This window comes from Artemia sp. Qi Xiang Cuo, chromosome 2 (assembly GCF_049724085.1).
Source record: "Artemia sp. Qi Xiang Cuo chromosome 2, ASM4972408v1, whole genome shotgun sequence".
Taxonomy (NCBI): domain Eukaryota; kingdom Metazoa; phylum Arthropoda; class Branchiopoda; order Anostraca; family Artemiidae; genus Artemia; species Artemia sp. Qi Xiang Cuo.
The window spans coordinates 28,204,815-28,227,051 of record NC_142795.1 but is presented as its reverse complement, the minus strand read 5'-3'; the positions used below and the strand labels follow the sequence as shown (position 1 = coordinate 28,227,051).

General features: G+C 36.1%; 1 protein-coding gene across 1 annotated transcript in view; it reads left to right on the top strand.

The window, feature by feature from the left end:
- Positions 1-21,224, top strand: part of LOC148955083 (carboxypeptidase D-like) — a 91,405-nt gene extending 70,181 nt beyond the window's left edge. The window contains exons 10-13 of the mRNA XM_089100182.1: positions 1,394-1,570; positions 6,753-6,871; positions 13,315-13,584; positions 20,822-21,224. Coding sequence (XP_088956308.1) covers positions 1,394-1,570; positions 6,753-6,871; positions 13,315-13,584; positions 20,822-21,040 — 785 coding nt within the window. The 3' untranslated portion in view covers positions 21,041-21,224. The remainder of the gene's footprint in view (positions 1-1,393; positions 1,571-6,752; positions 6,872-13,314; positions 13,585-20,821) is intronic.
- The last annotated feature ends 1,013 nt before the right edge of the window (positions 21,225-22,237 follow it).

Below are 22,237 nucleotides of genomic sequence, written 5' to 3'. Positions count from 1 at the left end.
TGTATTTCAGTTCTTCCCTCACAAAAAAAGAATCCGTTGTACCTATTCCCCGAAACAAGGTCGTACCCAGGATTTTTTGGAGGGGTTTTTACTCAAAGATTTTTGCGGGGGGGGATTTACACACAAAAAACTCAGAAAACGCATACAAAATTTGTTTATATCCATTTTTGTTCTGTTTTTACGAGTCAAACAAACCTTTTTGGGGGTGGGTTCAAACTCCCCTAGCCCCCCCCTCCCTCTGCGTACCGCCGTGCCCCCCCCATTAATTATATAAATTTTTTAAAATAATTAAGAATATATATTTATTTTAGTTTTAGTTAATTAAAGAAAAATAAGATATTTTTTTTTTTGTTGAATTTTTTGTTAAAACTTTATTAAATGGAATTATATGATTGGTTTTATTTATCATCTAAAATAAATGTTATATGTTATTTATCATAATATAAATGTTTTCAAATGGTTTTTATGGTGGTAAGTTTTTTTTTGTAAAGTTTGGTACTTTTCACTTAAATATTTTATTTATTTTTATACTGTTTTTCAAGGCTTTGATGTCTCCACTTTTCTGTCTTGTTTATTTCTGTTTACTTTTTGAAATTCATATTTAATTGGTATGTTCATCTTCACACCTTATTTGACTGTGAGTATTGTTAGAGAATCATATCTTAAGATCTAATCTGGTATCTAAAATGAACTTTGAATAATCTTATGTATGCACTTGAAGTTAACAACATGTTTTTGAGAAATACAATGTATGCATGAAACCCTATTCAAAAGTTCGAAAACTCAGTCGTATATGGATCTAGAGTTAGTTTTTTTCCGTGATGAGAGGGGAAGGGGGTACTTGAAAGGCAAAGGATGTTGAATTTTGAACGCAAGCAATTATTATTGGAATAATATTTTTTGCTTTATATTTTTGACAGGGTTATCAACTGGGGCGAATCTCCAGCATTTTTATTGGGGGGAGGCAAGAGATAGCAAGAGATATTTTTTATTGGCGGGAATCCGGATCGCCACGGGGAATTTAATATATAATAATTTTTTCAATATTTTTGGGGGGCCACTGCCACCCCCCCTCCCTCAAACGACGCCTCTGGTTATCAATAATGAAAATGATATTCAAAAAGCCTCTGTAGAAACTCTTTGGTAATTTTTTAGCAGGGGAAGGTGTGTCCCTCACCTTTCGATCCGTACCTGGCCCAGATCCGGGTCTAACATCCCATATGAGGGAGACCCGGGAATTTTTATATAATGTGGCAAATTCTTAACATGATATTTTCAGAATAATCAAAGTCAAACTTTATAGAATAAAGCAAGCAAAAAAAGACAGCACAATTAAGTTTCTTTTTCTATTTTTCTGCTTTAAAGATAAGTTTTGTGTTTTCTAACTTTCCAGTAACGCAGCCATATATTACGGCACCTGCGTTGACTCCTGATACAGACGTATTCAAATATTTGGCTTCCTCTTATGCCTCTACGCATCCAACAAGGCACCAAGGGCTCCCTTGCAAGCCTGGAGCAGCTGCAGTCCAAAATGGAACTGTTAATGGAGCTGCTTGGTATCCTTTAGTTGGTAAAGTTTGATTATTTATTTTTTGGATTATTAGTCTTTTATTCAACGTTTAAAATTTTTTTTAATTGTGTCTTTTTGATTCTTTAATCCTTATTTATTTTAATTTTTCTGATTTTTGTGAAAATTGTGACCAAAATTAAAAATAAATACAAAAACTATACAAGATATAGGAAACTACGGAGGAAATTTTAGAAACCTAGAAATTTGCACACAAAATACTTGCTGCTACTCTATGCATATAGAAACTATCCTTTTGTTACCACATTTTACCACAGCAACACACATTGGTGCTGCAACTCTATGCAAATAGAAAGTGCACTTTTGCTACCACATTTTACCACAGCGACAGCAAATTTTTGCTGCAACTCTAAGCAAATAGAAACTATAGTTTTGCTACCACTTACCACTTTTTACCACAGCAACACCAATTGTCGCTGCACCTCTATGCAAATAGAGACTCTGCTTTTGTTACCACATTTTGTTACATGTTACCACGCGAAACTAAGAACTATTAAATTTCTAAATCATTTCTAGCAACCCTTACAATCGTATTAATACCTATAGTGGAATTAAATAAAAAAACAAGTATTTTCAACTGAAAGTAAGGAGCAACATTAAAAATTAAAACTAACAGAAATGATTACGTATATGAAGGGGATTGATCCCTCCTCAACAGCTCGCTCTTTACGCAACAGTTTTTTAGTACTTTTAAAAAAGGTTCTTATTGTTCTAAGTAAACGATTCTTGTGTTTCAGGAGTCGTTTTTAAAGAATTTGGACAAAACTTAAACTTTAGCGTAAAGAGCGAGGTGTTGAGGAGGGGGAATCCCCTTTATATACGTAATAATTTATGTTCGTTTTAAGTTTTAATGTTGGTCCTTACTTTCAGTTGAAAAAACTTGTTTGGTTTCATTTAATTTCTGATCGCTTTTTAAATAATGCCGGGAAATCTGGTCCCACCTCCATGGAGAAACCCCCTCCCCATGGAAATATCCTCTAGACAATTCGATCCCGGTGAAAATTTACCCCTGACAGTTACTCTTAACAACTCCACGCGTAAAATTGAGACAGAAAAGAGAAAGCAAGACATATAAAAATAATTTTGTTTAAGAATTCTGGCAAATTCCCCAGTGCATAATTTCTCCTGATAAGTTCACCCCCTGGAAACATTCCTCCCCATGGAAAATTCCCCCGTCGAAAAAAACAGCAGAAAATTTGTCCCCCCCCCCATGCAAAAATGTATAGCCTACATACTTTCCAATAACAAATACTATGCATAAACAATGGGGAAATTGTATAACTTAAAGACCTGTCCCTTGGGGCTGTGTGGGAGGGGGGGGGTCATGTAGTATCCAAAGGAATAGTTATAAAAATATAATTATTGGGCCTTTCAACTATGATAAACAAAACAGCTATCTCAAAATTTTGATCGGACGATTTTAGGAAAAAAGGGGATGGGGCCTAGTTGCCCTCCAATCTGTTTGATTACTTGAAAAGGGCATTAGAACTTTAAATTTCCGTTCGAATGAGCCTTCGCACGCTATTCTAAGACCACTGGGTCTATACGGTCACCCCCTGGAGAAAAAAAAACAACAAAAAAAAAACAAAAAATAAACACGCATTCGTGACCTTTCTTCTGACAAAAATACAGAATTCCATGTTTATGCAGACAGGAGCTTGAAAACTCTACAGTAGGGTTTTCTGATACACTGAATCTGATTGTATGGTTTTCGTTAAGATTCTGTAGCCTCTAGGGGGTGTTTCCACTTTTTTTTAAAATAAGGTAAATTTTCTCAGGCTCGTAGCCTTTAATGGGTATAACTAATACCCATTCATGAAATGTATATACCCAGTCATGAAACTTATTTATTTGAAATCAGCATAATAAGCCGATTCTTTTGATATATCTATTTGTATCAAAATTCCGGTTTTTAGAGTTCCGATTAGTATTTAGCCGGGTCGCTCCTCATTTACAGTTCGTTACTACGAACTGTTTGATTAAAACTTTGCTTAACTCACCCAAAACTTGAAAAAGTTGAAATTTGCTCAGATTGCTGGACTGAGCTGAGAATAGATACTTTTTGGAAAATGATTGGAGACGGTGGGAATCCGTGAACATGTGCTAAATTGAGAGAGGAATTTGGGACAGTATTTGGGGGCGCCCACCCGCTCAGAATCTCGGGCAAGTGACCCAAAAATTTGAAAAATTTGTGAAAAATCGAAATTTTCTCAGAATGTGGGGCTGACCTTAGGCAACGAGTAGGTACTATTGGAAAGATGAAGATGGATTTAAACGATTGTTTGCCTGATATTTCAAGCAAATTAATGGTACTATGTCAACTCTAAATTCTTGGTCAACCTTCTTAAGACCATAGGCGAGCGTGCCTTGCCTTCTTTGCCTCTCATTACAGGCAATCTAACGGTCCTAGGTCAATTTTAAATTTTTGGTCAACATGTCTGAGACTCTAACCAGGCATGTCTTTTCAAATGCTAAAAAATAAGTATGTGTCCAATAAGAGAGTCATGCTTACTCCCGCCATTTACCAGTGCCGCAGCCATTCAAACATTTGCCTCTCAATTACTTGGACTATCTGTTTTGGCTTTTCTCTTTCTACAATTAGCCTTGTCTTGATGCAACCTACTGCAAAGTACTTGATAACTTCAATTCAATAAGCCCAAGATAAGCCCAGATAAATTACGTATTTAATAAAATTTTCCAAGTGAAAGACTATTTGGGTCTTTAGCAATATAAATGTGGCCCTAATCATTTTATCAAACCAGCAACATCATCAAGTAGGATCATTTTAATATAAAATGAAGTACTGATGGTTCTTGGTTATCCCTGAAAAAAATTTTCTTTCTTCAGGAATACCGTTTCATGAAAGCATGGGAAGTGAGAACTTGCCCGAGGGCATTTGAGAGTTCTAGAGCCTTCATCACGAAAACCTGAGAAAGTATTTAAAAGTACACTGCTGGATAATGTAATAATAATGGAAAGACATTTTCCATAGTTAAACCTCCAACCCCCCTAAAATGAGTTGGTCTCTTCCCGGATTGGGATTCTGGCTACACCGCTGCTAGAAAGCAAGTTGTATCTTATGGTAGAAATCCTTCCTACTCGTTAAGGAAAGCTGTTACTCAGTAATTGACATATCTTTGCTGTTACACCTACGGTTCAGATGGGATATCTATCTCTGAGGTAATTGGAGAAATGGTTTGTTAAGCTATTCTTAAAGGGAGAATTAGTGAGGTAATGTATACCAGGCCGATGGAGTTGGGATTGAAAAAACATTGCCCTGATGATCCTCTCTTTGAGAGCAGCTTAGAAAACTATTTTTGGCAATTATCTCAGAAGTTTGAAAATGTCATATGCGACCTTTACGCACAAGAGCGACGATATCTATCAAAATAGCATGAGAGAGAAGGCCACAGTCAGAAGACCAAAATTTTTACTAGGCGTTACTGTTGATTTTTCTATCTTAGAATAGAAACATTTCTATTTATTCTAAATTCTACCTTAGCCAGAACTGCTGAAACCGCACCGAAAAGGGAAAGTTGTCCTGGGTGCCGTGATCGGGGGGTTATTCACTTTGGTAAAATTTCTCCCTTTGATTCGGCTTTTTTTCGTTCTAATTGAGTCGGGAGGGGGTTGTTGTAATTAATTTGCCCCTGGGCGCCACCAACCCTTGGGACGGTTCTGACCTTAGCCTGTTGTTCTGTTTTAGTATTTCACTCTGTTAAATATAAGTTTCCTTAAAGAAACCTATCTCAGAAAAAAGTGGTACTATTTTTTTAATTAGGTCTTAAACTTTTAAAATCATTAATATTTAAAAATATTAATATGATCAATCACTTACCTTATGTACTTGTCGTTTTTTTCCAGTATTAATTTGTTAGTTGTTTAAAATTGAAAAAATAGTTTCTATTCTTTTTTTGTATTCGTATACACAAAATGTGTATTTTAATTAATTTCTTCCTTCACTCGAGAGTAATAAAACCTCAATTATTCGTACGATTATTCAATAATCATCTAGCTATTCACCATAAACCATTCATGTTAACAAGAAAATAAATTTTAGATTTTAGATTATGCGCCAACTACCACTAAGCAGGTATTTTATCTATCTAATTATAACTACCCACGCAGGTAATTGTCTATATTTAACGATAATTACCGAGACTAATGACGTTAGCTCCATTGTTGGCCCCATAATATTATAATTAGCACCCCAATGCAAAGTTTTTCTCGAATTTTTTTGTTCCGATTTTCAATTGGTCCTATTTGAACTTAACTCTGGTGCTGACCTATAATACAAAGTAAATACACGGCATTAGCTCCCACTAGATTTAGAAGTATGACACATTTAAACAATAAAATTAAATATATTTGGGTGGTTAAAATAGCCCGTTTACGCTTTTTTTTCTTTCTTTTTTTTGTTCTTTCAATACAAATTTATATGGTTTTTTCTGTAGGAAATTGTTTAAGTTTTATTTGAACCAGTCAATTATTGCAAATCGATTATAATTAATTATTTTTTGTTTTGTATCTGTGAGGAAGTTCTAAAATAATGGAATCAAGGAGTGAATAGGGAGGTTGAGTGCATGTAGCCTTATTAGCATTACTTGGTTTTTTGATTCAATGAGTCTTCATTGGTAGTAGCCATAGTAAAAACAACAACACTAGTGACCCTTATTGTTTTGAGCAGTGGTAGATCTGGCCTCTCTTGCACCCGGGATAAAATCTTGATTAGTTCTTCTCTTGTCTTCCAAGAAGTTTTAAGGCCAAATTTTTAGCGAAGTTTTATTTATTAATAAAATTGTTTTCAGTTTATCATTTATTTTTTGAGTATTTTTAATTTATTATTGAAACTATTGAATTATTATCAATTATTTTAATTTAATCATTTCAATTATTATTATTTAATTAGTAGCTATTTAATTATTTTTTCAATTTATTTTATTAATTATTTTCATTCATTTACTGTGCCTTCTACTTTATTCAAAAAATTAAATTTCAAAAATTGTAAAATGATTATAACAGCTAGATTATTTATTTGAAATTTTGCACCCCCGAAATTTTTACACCCGGGGCAAGTGCCTCCTCTGTCCCCCTCTAACACTGCCTCTGGCTTAGAGAAAGTGGCTTTGTATATATGAATGCTAGCTATACATTTTTATGACAGGTGGTGCTCAAGACAACAATTACATATGGGGAGGCTGTCTAGAAATCACAATAGAAATGAGCTGCTGCAAATACCCGCCACCTGCTGAGCTACCTAGGCATTGGGAGGATCACAGACTAGTAATTCTTTTAAGCATTAACCTTCTCAAATTTATGTGTACCAATCCGGATTGTAAGCTTTTTTTTGTTCTGTATTTCAATTTTGTGTATACTGTGTAGTAGGTGAGAGGAACTAAATTACATTGTACTATTATCTACAGATAAAAATTTTGAAAACTGAAATCAGTTCATACAGATTAACAGAGTACTATTTTCCCAAATTTCTAACTCCCTCAGTAAAAACTTTAAGATACATCCTTAAGTTTTTGGCATACCCCCCCCCCCCTCAGGGGTGGATCCCGGATTTTTTTTTGGGGGTGCAAAAAGGGGTTTTCTGATAAAAAAAATTTAGGGGGGGGGAAATAGGTTGATCCGATAAATTTGCGTTAGGAGCTAGTTTAATTAACGCAAAATTGAGATAATTAAGTAAGTTACACTTCTTCAGACTACTCTAGGGGGGCCCCCTCGCCCCCTGGATCCGCCACTGCCCCCCCCCCCCTACAAATAGTACAGTAGAATTATTGTCAAAATTTATACTCTTTAAAAAGTAATGTTGGAAACTAATCGGAATCCAGGGAAAATTAAAACACATACCCGTGGGTGGCTAAACAGATGAATTTAACCGTTGCCACATGTCAGACCAAAGATTTTAGCAATCCCATTAGTCTCTTAGAAAGACTATGACTATAGCCCGCAGACGAACAGGGAGGACGAAGAAAAGCATCGGCTCGGGCTGCTCCAGAGCGTCCAAGTTGTGGAAAAGTCACGTAACTTACAATAATAGGTCTGCAACCCTACTTGGGACCCGATGAAGTGTTTTCAGTAGCCCATTCCAGCCCCTTCCTTACTTCTAAGACCTGGAAGATTCTTTGAAAATTGTTCTGAAAATCTCATAATTCATTGACCTTTGACATCTGGTATAATCAGTATGTTAGTTTCTGAGGGATTTACCATTTGATCCCAACCTCAAGAAACTATCTATCCACGATTAAACTCTAAAACTATCTGTTTTAAAATTATCTTCAAAGGTTAAGTTTTTATATACACCTAAGAGTGATTAAACTGAGAATGAGCAAAAGTTCGAAGATGTTGAACAGAACAGGCTATCCTTTCCCTGCCCCTCGGGAATTTGAACACGGTATAATGTTTCATTTACTTTCAATGCCATATTGATATTTAAAAGAAGAAAAAGGCTGGAATCTAGTCACATAGATTTTAAAAAATACTTAATTTTTTTGTAAAACGATACAAGTTTCTAAAACAAACAATAATGGAACTTTCTAGTATAGTGACTTATTTAAGAAGCTTAATATATATTATTACGTTTTTGTAGGAGAGGGGGGCCTCAGGCCAGGGACAATGGAGGACGACAACGAGGTCCATCTGTCCCCCCTGACTCCCAAATTTCGCCAATCTCATTAAAAACAAACTCAAGAAAAATCACTATTGCCCCCCCCCCCCGATAAAAAACAAAATCTTACGTTCGGAAAGGGATCATTCGATTGGAAATTGAAAGGGCTAGTGTTCTTTTTAATAGTTGAAAGTGATTGGAGGGCAACTAATCCCCCTCTCACGCCCACCATTTCTCCAAACACATCCAATCAGTATTTTGAGATAGCCATATTGCTCAGCGTAGTTGAAAGTTCTGGAAATTTGGTCTTTGAGGATGATAACCGCCTCAGAGCCCTCAGGGCAAGGGTTGTAAGTTATGCCCAGGGGGCATATAAAGTTTTTATAGAAAGCGTTGTCGTTGAAACTTCAAAAAGGCCTCATTTGATTTGAAATTGAAAGGGCTAGTGTCTTTTTCAATAGTCGAATGTGATTGGAGGGCAACTAAACCCCCTCTCACGCCCAACATTTCCCCAAGCACACCCAATCAAAATTCTGAGATAGCCATTTCGTTCATTGTTGTTTAAAGTTCCGGAAATTATGTCTTTGAGGATGACAAACCACCCACATCCCTTAGGGCTCGGGTTTTAAGTTGTTCCCTGGGGGCATAAAATGTCTTTATAGATAATGTTGGCATAGAAATTACAAAAAGGGCTCCTTTGATTGGACATTGAAAGGGAGATTGCCCTTGTTAATAGTAGAAAGTGATTGGAGACTAACCCCCCTCTCACACCCACCTTTTCCCCAACACCTACAATCAGCAGTTCGAGATAGCCATTCTGTTCAACGTAGTTGAAAGTTCTGGAAATTAGGTCTTTGAGGATGATAACCCCCTCAGAGTCCACAGGGCAAGGGTTTTAAGTTATGTCCTGGGGGTATATAAAGTTTTAATAGAAAGCGTTGTCGTAGAAACTTCAAAAAGGGCTCATTTGATTTGAAATTGAAAGGGCTAGTGTCTTTTTTAATGGTCGAAAGTGGAGGGCAACTAAACCCCCTCTCACGCCCAACCTTTCCATAAAAACACCCAATCAAAATTTTGAGATGGCCATTTTGTTCATCGTAGTTTAAAGTTCCGGAAATTATGTCTTTGAGGATGACGAACCCCCCACACCCCTCAGGGCAAGGGTTGTAAGTTATGCCCTGGGGGCATATAAGGTTTTTATAGATAACGTTGTCGTAGAAACTTCAAAAAGACCTCATTCGATTGGAAATTGAAAGGGATATTGTCCTTTTTAATAGTTGAAAGTAATTGGAGGGCCACTAACCCTCCTCTCACACTCACCTCCATCTCACACTCCACTCACCCCAAACACATCCAATCCAAAATTTTGAGATAGTTATTTTTTCAACGTAGTTGAAAATTCTGGAAATTAGGTCTTTGAGGATGACAATTTTGTCGTAGAAACTTCAAAAAGGGTTCATTCGATTGGAAATTGAAAGGGCTAGTGCTCATTTTAATAGTCGAAAGTAATTTAAGGGCAACTAACCCCCTCTCTTGCCCACCATTTCTCCAATTACATCCAATCAAAATTTTGAGATAACCATTTTGTTCAACGTAGTTTAAAGGTCTGGAAATTAGGTCTCTGAGGATGAAAACCCCGCAACATCCCTCAGGGCAAGAATTTTAAGTTATGCCCTGGGGGTGTATAAGGTTTTTATAGAAAGTGTTGTCGTAGAAACTTAAAAGGGCTCATTCGATAGGAAATTGAAAGGGCCAGTACCATTTTTAATAGTCGAAAGTGATGGGCGAGCAACTATCGCCCCTCTCACGCCCACCATTTTCCCCAACACATTCAATCAAAGTTTTTAAAATTTGCCAAAAGCAATCAGAGGGCGAATGCCTGTCCCCCTTCCACGCCCATCATGTCCCCAGCACTTGTCATCAACATCTTAATATAACCATTTTCTTGAACGTAGTTGAATGTTCTGGAAATTATATCTTCGAGGATGACAACCCTCCCTCCATAGCCCTCATGAGAAGGCTCGTAAATTATGCACTGAGAGCATATATTGTTCTGACACACATTATTGTGTTAGAAGATTAAAATACGTCTCATTAATTTGGAAATTGAGAGGACTAGTGCCTTTTTATTAGGTCGAAAGTCATCAGAGGGCAAATGCCCCCCTCACCCCACGCCCATCATTTCCCCAAACACTTCCAATCAAAATTTGAGATGGCCATTTTGTTCAACGTATTAGAAAGTTTTGGAAATTATGTCTTTGAGGATAACAAATCCTCCCAGCCCTCAGGACAAGGGTTGTAAATTATGCCCTGGGGCATATAAAGTTTTTACAGAAAGTATGGTAATATAAACTTCGGAGGGGGCTAATCAGACGCTCTAGTGCTCTTTTTTTAAGAGTAAAAGTGATCGGAGAGTAGCTATACCCCCTCCACACACACACGTCGTATTGTCCCGAAATGCATCTAATAGAAATTTTGAGATAGCTATTTTGTTTAAAATTGTCCAAAAATCGTATAACAAGGCTTTAGGGGATGATACAAACCCCAGAGATTAGGGACAAGGGTTTTTTAAGTTATGCCCAGGGGGTATTTAAGAGTTTTATCGAAGGGAGGTTGTTTAAATTTAGAAGAGGCTCAGTCTTTTTCCCTGAAAAAAACTATGTAAATATAAAACGAACAGAAATTAGTTAAAAGAAACTTTCCACAGAATGAGTCTTTCAAAAAAAAGTAAAAAACTCCATTAAACCAAAATTGAACAAAAATAGAATCAAATAATCTACCAAGCTTACAACTACTACAAATCAGTATCAATAAATAAATGAAACCCAAAACAAACAGAAATTAAAATAAATAACAGATTCAAACTACAACAAAGTAGAAATTAATCTGAGTAGTGTTCTAAACCCCTATGCTTTCTAAGAGCAAGAATATAATTTGTACTTTTCTGAAAAAAATTCTTTTTAATGTTTCATTTTTATAACTTTAAGAAATAAAAAACTGATTCAGATTGCAAGAAATAAATATCACAATTTATATATTAAACTTACAAAGCACATTTTTTCAGTAAATTCATTAGAAATTAAAAAAAAGTTTTTTTTTTAATTAATAAAGGAACAGCGCTAAAATTAGAAGAATTATGGGTAAATTTGATTGATCTATTAAACATCTACCATACGTTGGTTTCCCTTCTCCTTTTTAAAAAAATTTTATCAATCCTAAAATTCTGACAGTTTTAATCCAGTCATAAATTTTCTGTTTTAGACACTGCATCAACTTAGTTTAAATTAAATGTACTTCTAATGTATGTATTTCAAGCAGGTTTTTCCAAGTTTTTCCAAGTTTTTTCTTTTTTTCTTCTTTTCTATATACCCAATCAATGCGTTATTTTAAGTTTAATTGTGTTTAGAATATGTTATTAGAGAGACTTATAAACTTGTTGAGAGAGCTGCAAATTAGCATATGCTTCATTTAGAGGCTATTAAAGTGATAGTTTTGAAATGATGTTTCTGAAACCTCTCAAATTATACTTCATATCTGGCAGTGAAATAAAATATTATGAAAAAAAATAACGTTCAAAGAATTTAACCTAGGGATTTTTTTCTTCTTTTTTTTTTTTAATTTACAGTCTAGACATACAATTTATATAAGTAAAATAAGTATATTTTATTCAACTCCCTAATGTACAAATTTTAAACGTTAAATCACACAAATAAACTCATGATTTTAGTTTTTTGTTGATAAGGCCCAACGTTATTTTTTCTAAAAAAGGTATCAGAGAGATAGGGCAAATTATTTTTCAGAAATCTCGACCGCGGGTTCTCTGACCTCCGTACCATGACGCTATAAGACTTTTGTTAATTTAGCTGTCTACAATAATTAATTTCTTGTTGCGTTCCTTAGCCACAAGAGCCTATTACATTTTACTCTCTCCTCTTCTTCAAAATCCTGGGGGAGGGGGGGGGGTTATAGCCAGGTCCCTGAAGGTCAGGGAAAAAGATATCGAAAAACGATAAATGATCCTCTTAGTACGATAAAGTCAAAGACATATTAAAGACAACTGATCTTTTTCTGTGGATGATTTAATTATTTACGCCTTTCTTAGTTATAGCAAGTTTTATTTGAAGACGCCGGATTTCAGCTGGGGGGGGGAGAGGCAAAATTGTGTAGGGGGGGACGGTATTTCCCCCTGCCCCATAGCAAGTTACGCCCTTGATTCCAGTCTTCCATGCTTCTCTTGTCTCGCTGATATTTGCTCCCTTTTTTCTTGAATGGAAACACCTCTGAGTCGAAGATAAACTTAACGATAAACAATCTTTTATAGAAAACCAAAAAATGGAACTGGCCTATTGAGGTCGTGCATGTCATTCCATGGAAGAATCTAGTTTAAAATTTGAACTTTAGTAATTTTCCCAGTCTCAATTCAGAGTAGAAGGGCTTTCCAATTTGTTTTCTAATTTCTTCCAATGAGAGATTAAAGAGGACAGGAGGGAACATCTCATCAGTGAGCAAGCAGACTTTACTAAGTACGAGATAAAATAGCAAAGAGGTGGGTATCCTCACTTCGAGTGAGGACACATAACCACTATCCTATAAGTAAATTAGAAGTAAAAAGTAAAAAAAACCTTCATAGCCGAGTAAGGAGCATGCGAGGCTTGAAATTCTTTGTTCTCAAGGATACCGGTTGGAAGACTGGTGCCGCTGGTTCTTTGTGGGACGGTGGTCATATCTGGATAAATCTGGGGAAGGTCGAGAGGACAGATGTACGAAGGTATAGGATGCCCCCCCACACTGCACTTCTTGCCTGGTGACTCATGAAACGAAGATCAGCGCCACTGGTAGGGACTGTACAGCTCAATGCCATTTTCTTTAACTTTTTTTTGTAAGAAAAACAAAATTTAAAAGATCAATTTAGTTTTTTTTTTAATACAAGTTATATATTTCTTCATTTATGCAAAATGCTATAGGAATTCATTGTTTATTGTGACAAAAATAGAGTTTAAACCTCGTTTCACAGAACGTAAAAAAAATATTCTCTTCAGAGCTATCATTTACACCTTTTGTAAAAAGATGTAAACAGTGATTACTGAAACCACTCGATCACTTTCTTTTTTAGGCTTTGCTCCAACTGCTTGGTGAGGCTCGAAGAGGGGTCCGTGGAATGACAGTAGACGGAGAAGGAGTGCCTATAGCCTTGGCTGAAATGCGCATACGAAACAGGGATGTTGGATTCAAATCATCATCACGTGGTGAATACTGGAGGATCTTACTTCCTGGTGACTACATTATTGAAGTTTATAAAGGGGGATATGAGCCACGTGAGATTGCTTTCAAAGTCGTTGATGACAAACCAACCATACTAAATATTGTTCTAAAAAAAGTGAAGGTAATTTTAGTTATTTGCTATGTTATTTTTGATTCTGAAGGTAATTGCAAGGATATTTGGAAATGACTAGAATAGAAATTTCAGTGCATAGTAGGAATGCAAATTTCAGTGCATAGAATAGGGTAATATTAGGAACTTAAAATAATTAGCGCTACTGACTCTGCAGTGCTTCTCAACAGGTAGAAAAAGTTCGCAGTAAGGAACTGTACATATGGAGCGACTCTTGCTGACAGTAACCAAAACAATAAAAATAGGAGCAATAAATAAATCCTAAAATTTTTCTTTTTATGGTATACCAGATGTGGAAAAAATTTTAATTTTGAAGGTAACTATCGAAAATTAAGGGCCTGAGAATGTTTGCCTAATTTGAGACAGAAGGGGCACCACTTTTTCTAAAAGATCCTGCAACGAAAATTGCATATTCAGCAGTAAATAATTTCTTAGACATGAAATTATGCTGCATATTCAGCGTGCCCAAGAACCCTTTTGCAGAGGATTCAAGCTCCTATGTACAAAGCCGCGAAATCTGCATTCTTTCCTGAGAAGTTTGATAAAGGGTGTGTGTTATTCGTCTGTATGTTTTTATTTTTCCCAGGGGTGATAATCTCGAAGCAGTGGTCATATAGTTTCGACTTGAACTTATTTACTACTAAGATGGATGAATGTGATGTAAATTGAATATATTCATGATTATGATGGAGCTTGTACATTCTGCGCTGCTAAACTTTGTGCAGTCGAATTTTCATGAAGGAGTGGATAATGAAATTATTGCCAAACATGCGGGTGACTTTTTGTATGAAAAGTCTTTTATGGTAGCTAAAACTGACCTATGGTCTTGAGTGTTCGTGGGGAAACGTGTGCCTCGACGGTAAGGTGATCTAGGTAATTACCGTCAGATAAAGGATATAATTGAGACCTTTCAGAAATGCTAGTCTGATGATTTTACTTTGCCTACTTACGTGATTATTTTGTCTACCGAGGTTCCTGTCATTCCAGCCGCTGCATATTAAAGCCTCGCATCAAGGCTTCTAAATACTGACTCCAAACTCAAGCAATTCCATGTGAAGATTGTGTCTTATGATCTAAATTTCCCTCCTCTTAGTGACCCAAGGCCCCAGCCAATCGCTGATAATCAGACCGTTATTGTCATTTCAAAAGTTCCATCTCACCTTATTACTCCTGCAAAACACCGTGAAGTGATTGACTTTATACCTGGTCATGAATGCATTCATTGCATAAGGCCCTCAGATGATAAATTGGTGGTGTGGATTGATCAGAATGTTGCTAAGGATTTTTGCGACTCTGTTCCCTCTATTATTAGCATGACTGTGACGTCAAAGTAAATGAAACAAAATATATAGGTATTGTGAAAGGTTTATCAAATGCCTTTGACATGAGCATGCTAATTGGCTGTGGCAATATTAAGGATGCAAAACGAATTGGCAATTCTTTTGCTGCTAGTGTTTTTTGAAAATGCAATTGCTCTTGCTGATGCACTGAAGCTTGGCGTGAAAGTTGGTTATGAGATTTTGCGTGTTCATGAGTTCCAGCGTCAACCAAAGTGCTGCTACAATTGCCAATCGCCTAATCATCTGAAGGCCTCTTGTAATAACCCTAAACGTTGCTCCCGCTGTGCAGAAGAGCACGAATTGTCGCGCGATTCCCCGTACCAAGCTCCCCCTAAATCTACTAATTGTTATGGTAATTATGTTTCATTTTCTCTAAAATGCCGAATCCTTCGTAATGCAGTAGCTAAGCGTTCTAGTCAGCTAAGAAAATGACTATTAAAATCAAATTTTCTACATGCTCATTCAACATAAAAGGAACAAAGGATAAGGATGATTCTTTGAACCAGAAACTATCTAATTTCGACCTTTTTGTTTCTACAAGAACATCTTTTGCCTTTGGTGAGTTTGAACTCCCTTCGCAGGAGTAAAGAACACTTGGTTTTCGCTAGAAGTGCCCTAAAAACTTCTGGGAGACCTTCAGACTGGCTGGCCTGCCTATTAAAACATACACTACTCCCGCTATCCCCTGTGTGTTATCGTGAATGTGATTATTTCATTGCACTCCGTCTTGCTCACCTAGTTCCTATTAATCTATACCTCCCTTGCGACCAAAGATCATTTCTCTCTCTAACAAAGTATACTAAAGCATGTGCATCGCTAAAGACCCTTCTTATTAGTGTTGAGAGTAATGGATTGGATTGGATCCTTTTAGGTGATATGAACTGTGATATAAACTCTACCTCAACACGTACTGATTTATTTTGGGATTCGCTACCTAATGGCTATCGGGTTTTGGATAAAGATGCATCCCATTCATACATACATAATAGCGGTTCATTGTCTGATATTGATCACTGTGTTGTTTCTTCTGGTATTTCTATTAGTGATATTCACATTGACCAGGATGAACGTGATTATGACCATCTGCCCCTTTCAGCCATTGTCACCATCAATACGACTCGGGCTGAACAGAACTTATGTACTAATTACAAAAAGTGGATAACCGAAAGAGACTGGAATAAAGCGGACTGGCCTCTATATCTATCTACCCTTGCTCTTCTTCTGTCTACAATTAAAGTTCCATTTAATTTACTGTGTACCAATGTTATATCCCCACAAGCTCGAGTTCAGCTGAATATATATTACAGCCAGATTGTTTCCTGCCTAAAAAAAGCTGAAGAAGTGGCTGTCCCGCTTTGTAGTTTTAAGCTTAAGACTAGAGGTTCAATATGGAAATCTGAATCTGTTTTAGAAATCGTAAAAATTAGTGCAAAATTTCAGCTCCAAATTTGAGTCGCGTGTGGCCGCCTATTAAGGGTTCACCTTATTGACATTAAACAGAAAACGAAGTTGGAGTTTAAACGTTATCTTCGTAAAGTAAAGTACAATGGTGTGGAATTTCCGAAGACCTCTAGTCAGTGGAAACAAGTGATTAATGTTGCAAAATTTGATTCAACTCCGAATACCGATCGGATCCCTAATGCCTCTTGGATTAATCATTATAAAAAGATTTTTAATATTATGAATAATGCGGTTCACTCTCAGTTTGTTAGCCTTTTTTCTTATGTATTACCTGCGAAAATTTACCAAGGCCATGTGCCTCCCGTTTCTGCTGACCGTGTGATTCGTTGTGTTAAGAATTTAAAATCTAAATCATATGATATTGATGGTATTAGTGTTTTTAACCTTCATATTGATTCGAAAGAATTGATTTATCATTTGCAGTTATTATTTCAAATTTGTCTATGTACGTCTTTGGTGCCTGATTCTTTTTTGTGCGGGAGTGTCACTTCGATTCTCAAACGTGGGAAAGATCCGACTAATTGCGCATCATATAGACCTATTACGGTAGCTTGTTCGCTGAGCAAAGTTTTTGAATATGTCCTGCTTCCTGAAATTCTTCCAAATGTTGATTATGTGTCCAATCAATTTGGGTTTAAACTAAATATTGGATGCCAACATGCGCATCGAATTCTTACTTCTTTCTCAATTCAAGCACAAAAAGATGGATCTGAAGTTCATTTATGTGCGTTAGATATTTCAAAAGCTTTTGATTCGGTTTTTCACAGCCAACTATGGTATTCTCTTACCCAGCTTGGAGTGAATTCATCTTTTATATGTGTCCTTCGTTTTTGGTATGCAAATTCATATGTTCGACTTCGGTCAGGAGAGATCATTTTTGGTAATATTCCAATTCGGTCTGGACATAGGCAGGGAGGGGTTCTGTCACCATGCCTTTTTAATGCTTGTTTATACCCTGTGCTTTCTCGTATTTTTCCGTCGTGTTTTAAGGGTCTAACTAATTTATCTTATATTGCTTATGCAGATGATTTATTACTTATTAGCCGCTCAAAATTCACCCTAGCTAAGTCTACCCAGTTTGTTTCTAAGCGTTTGGAAAGAATTGGCCTCGTGCTTAATGCTGAAAAATGTGAATATTTAGTTTTCAATGCTAAAAACCCAAGTAGTGATTTGAGTTGTAGTTCTTTTTCAGTTAAGCTGGCTCCTGCGTTGCGTTGGCTTGGGATTAGTATCTGCTCTTCTATTTCAGCTATCCGTGCTAGTGCACTTGCAGATATTAAGAATAAGTTTAAAGCAGGTTATGCTAAAATTGTTCCAAATCGCGGCCGACATTCTCGTAAGGCATTGGTTAAACTCTATTCAACGTATTGTGACCATTCCATTCTTTTTCTATCAGGTTTGCGCCCATTTTTTAATAATAATGATATGCAGGATATTAGAGTTTTGTATTTCCGTTATTGTAAATATCTTTTGTATTTGCCTCGTTGGTATAGAAACCGTAAGATTATTCGAATGTTTAATGCAACTGATATATTGACGTCATATAACAAGTTGGACTCCAAGTTAAAAGATGAGGCCTGCAAGCGGTTGGGTCCTTTTCATCCTCTTGTGCGATTGTTATGATTTGTATTTGTAGTTTTTATATTGATATTGTTTTGCATGTGTTTTGTTTTTGTATGTCTTTACTTTTTATTTTCTTTTGTTACTCCACTTTTTTATAATTGTTAGTGGGTCAAAAATAAATTATAATTATTATTATTATTATTATTATTATAGTCTCGTGAGAGGGCTCATTAAAACTGAAATCAAAAGTTCTAAGGGTTGACTCTTGCTGTTTTGTTCCAAAAATCACAACTTTACCCAAACAGGGTCAAAATACTATCGAGTGAAAATTAGAGATTGTCAATCGGCCAAGAATTATTGACAAGGTTGGAATTAAAAAATACAAGGTTCGAGTTTTACCAGAGTAAAGTATCGATCACTGAAATTTTTATTACAGAACGGAAATGTGTGTCCAAACAGTGCCAAAACGCTGTCAAGGGAAAATTCTGAGATAGCCAATTGACTTAGTTCTGACAAAAAGTTAAAGAAGATTCCTCCACTTTTCTAGGTCATGTTGTCACTTGGTGCCGAATTTATCGTCAAACTTATGCACAGTCCATGCAAAATGAAACGCTATTATATAGGAGTTGTACAGAGTATTAGTGACGGCTATATAGCAATTTATTGCTGAAAACCCCATATCGGGGGAGGGTGGAAAGTACCCTCAAAAGTGAATTTTTAGGGTAGATTTTTCAATTTTTTGTAAGAGGTCCTTCTGAGGCATGCCGCCCCCTTAACCCCCTATTCTGTACAGTAAATTTTGACTAGTGCTTAACTAAAAAGGAATAACTTCGTACATGATGGGGACGGCCTCCTAACATTTAGCTTCTGGTCTTTACGTTAAAGTTTCATGGTGCTTTACTGAAAGCATTTATGAGTTGGAAAAATGTAGATAATGGGTAATTGTATCAGTAGGCTTGTATAAAAAAATTATATCATTGAGCTCGTCTATTCTTGAGGTATGACATTAATCACTTTTTATCCCATTCCAAATTACCTTGTTTGAGTGGTCGTCCTTGAAGCACTGGGGTCAAAAAGTCAAACTTAACCGTAAATGTTAAGGGGAAGGAGTTTAAGGAGCAGGAGATAACCCCTTTTATACAAGAATAATTTCTGTTTGTTTAAGTTTAAATATCGCTCTTTACTTTCATTTGAAAATAGCTCATAAAGGAATTTCTTTCAACTTTGTTCAAAAGTAAAAGGAAGGTAAATAGATGAATACAACATTTACAACTAATATTTTGTTTATGTGTGGATTAAATTGCTTTATGACTTCCCTGAGTAACACTAAATAGTGTTTTTCTTCTTCTTCTTTTTGTGTAGAAGACCAACTTGAATAAAACGGAAAGTAAAAGACCGCTGAAGTAAAGACTGCTAGATCAACTGACATTGCAGAATTACTCAGCAGAACTAGAAAAATTCATATTTTTAAATTGACTTCAATTTTAATGTGCTAGAATTTTTATTTTGATTAGAAGTCTAACTTACCGGGACTAGAAGTCTAGCCCCATCCGGGGAGTCAATGGGTGTTGGATATCCTTCAGAGGAAAGGAGTGATGGAACATTTGTGAAAAAGACAAGCCTAAATGTGTTTTCAAGATATGTGAAACTTGTTTGGGAAATTATTTTATAATGAATACTGGACACCCAGCGAAATAAAATAACTCTCTCTCTCTCTCTCTCTCTTCGTTTGGTTCGAGAGAATTTTTCACTGGGCTTCGGAGGTCAATTCCTGTCGGCATTAAGGGATGTTAGCATGCGTTGTTAATGTCGCTGTGTCGTCATTAATTTATTGACATTAATTTTCAAAAAAATATCACTATTAATTAATAGCAGAGTAAGCGAAAGAAAACCACTGTTTTTTTTTCTTCCTTTTCTTGTGAATAAAAGATTAGTTCAATCCCTCTTTTTGAAAAGCTAGTTATAGCGGAGTTTAGACTTTTTTCACTAAAATATAAAAAGACTTTGGCTCTCAAGCATTCTTTGACAGATTTTCGGCAACATTCTCAAACGATTCTAGATTGATATGAAAATTTTTTCAAAGGTCTTTCATAAGATCTTTTATTCACCTTCTTTTTTTCTCGATAGATTCGTATAAATGTAAGAAAATTGTGCGAAATTAAAATAAAACCTGGACCATGAAGATAGGATAATTGTCTGGGGTCTCAATCTCTAATTCTGTGGGAACCCTCTGGGGATTTTTACTTGTATTACGTGGATTTGTTATGCACGTTATATAGTACGACATTTTAGTGGAAATCCAAACATATATCAAATTTAACTTACAGAAAGAAAATTTAGATATAAAGACACTACAAAAAAAAACATATGCAAGCCGATTACCACTTCGTCCTGGCCCATTAGTAGGGGCAGAGGAATAGTGGACCTTTCCCCGAAATTGTATATGGCGTCGGCAAAAGAAGTCTTTACATTCTTTACAGAAAAAAACTTTACTTGCAGATTCCTTGTCGTGATATTACTTTCCCTTCGATACGGGAGAAGCCTCTTGATGACGCATGACTCTGGTGCGTTAAAGACAGCCTCAAAATGTTTATATAGCTTTGAGGGTCTTTTTTTATTTCTGCTTGACAAGAGTTTGATAATGTTTTTTTTGAAGACACAAAAGTAAACTTTAACAAGCCCGAGGAGGATACCCCTGGATGTGCCACCATATAATAATTATACTTTCTAAGAAAGAACCTATATAGCTATGTACCAATATCCACTAGTTTTATGCTTGTTAGAGGGTCTGTGAAAGAATACACTTTTGCAACCCTGTTCATAACTAAACATCAGTTTACCACATACACATTTTTTGTTTTTAGGTAGAGCCACATGTAAATAATCGATTAGAGGCCAAAAAAAGAACAGGGGAGCATACAAGACAGAACTGGAGGACTGGAATAAAACTCGAACAAAAAAGAACTGGAGATCGTCCAAGACAAAGGGAGAGCGTAGAATCATTTGAAGAAGATAGTGCTGAAAGACAAAGTGGACTATTAATGAAATTCACAAAGACATTAGCCAATCTGCTAGGAAGATGAATTTCTTTATTTAAGAACCTGTTTTTCTCTATTCTTTTAAGATTTGTTCTTACACGACTGCTAATTAAAAAAAAGATTCTCAGTCAGGCTGAGCTTTGCCAAAACGGAAGATTTGATTCGACGTACACGATTTCTACAGATTTGATTTTATTCTTTTGTAATTTTAATTATTTATTTGTTTATTGTGATTGCGTCTAGGGCCCGGTCTAGGGGAAAGATGGCAAGTGCCCGGGGTGATACACCTGGGGGAAGGCAAAACAAGCTAAAATTGCAATATTTATAGGCAAAAACTGTAATATTTGCAGTTTTGATGGTAAAGCAGGGGGTATAAATTCTCTACTTGCCCCTCCCCCCCCCCTCCCCTCGAGAAAAAAACATATCTCCTGCTCTCGTTTATTCAAACAAGTGACCCAGATTAATACACATTTTTATCAAATTTCACAAAAAAACTGAGCTCTCTCTCAGGGCCGTATCCAGTATTTTTGTTCAGGGGGGGTTTTACTAATTTTTGACTTTTTTTGGGGGGGGGGGGTTACTAATTTTTTACTCAGTTTTCGACTAATTTTACTGATTTTTACCTAGGTTTTACTAATTTTCGACTTATTTTCGAGTCGGTCAAAAATTTCGGGGGGGGGGGGTTCAAACCGGATAACCCCCCCCCCCCCCTGGATACGGCCTTGCTATCTCTCTTATTGTTTGTCTCTCCATCCCTTCTAAAAATTTGCTTATTGTTAGTACTTCTAACCTTAACCCACATAATACCTTAGGCAATATATCGAAAAGGAAAATAAAGGAGATATTTAAATTTTGATATCAAAATAGAAGTTCTTTTCTCCGTGTAACCTGGAATACAAAATAGAATATATGCTTTACACTTTTAGTTTAGCTAGAATTAAAAGGCTTAATTCAGCATTCTGATAGGTCTGAAATGAAATAAATTAAAAAAGGTCTCTTTATTACATAGTTGGTGAAAAAGTGTTGTTTGGGGCCAGGGTATCCCTCTCCTGGAATTGATCCCTGAGGAGTTGAATCCCCACTCCCAAAAAAAGAAGGCTGGAAGGATTTCGTATGCCGGAATCGCCTAGAACTAGACATGATGCAACCACCTCCCTTCGAAAGAATGAAAATTTGTGCCCATACCCAGTAGCTTGTCATTCCAGTTTTCTAAGTGTTTAGATATCCATTTACTAGATAACG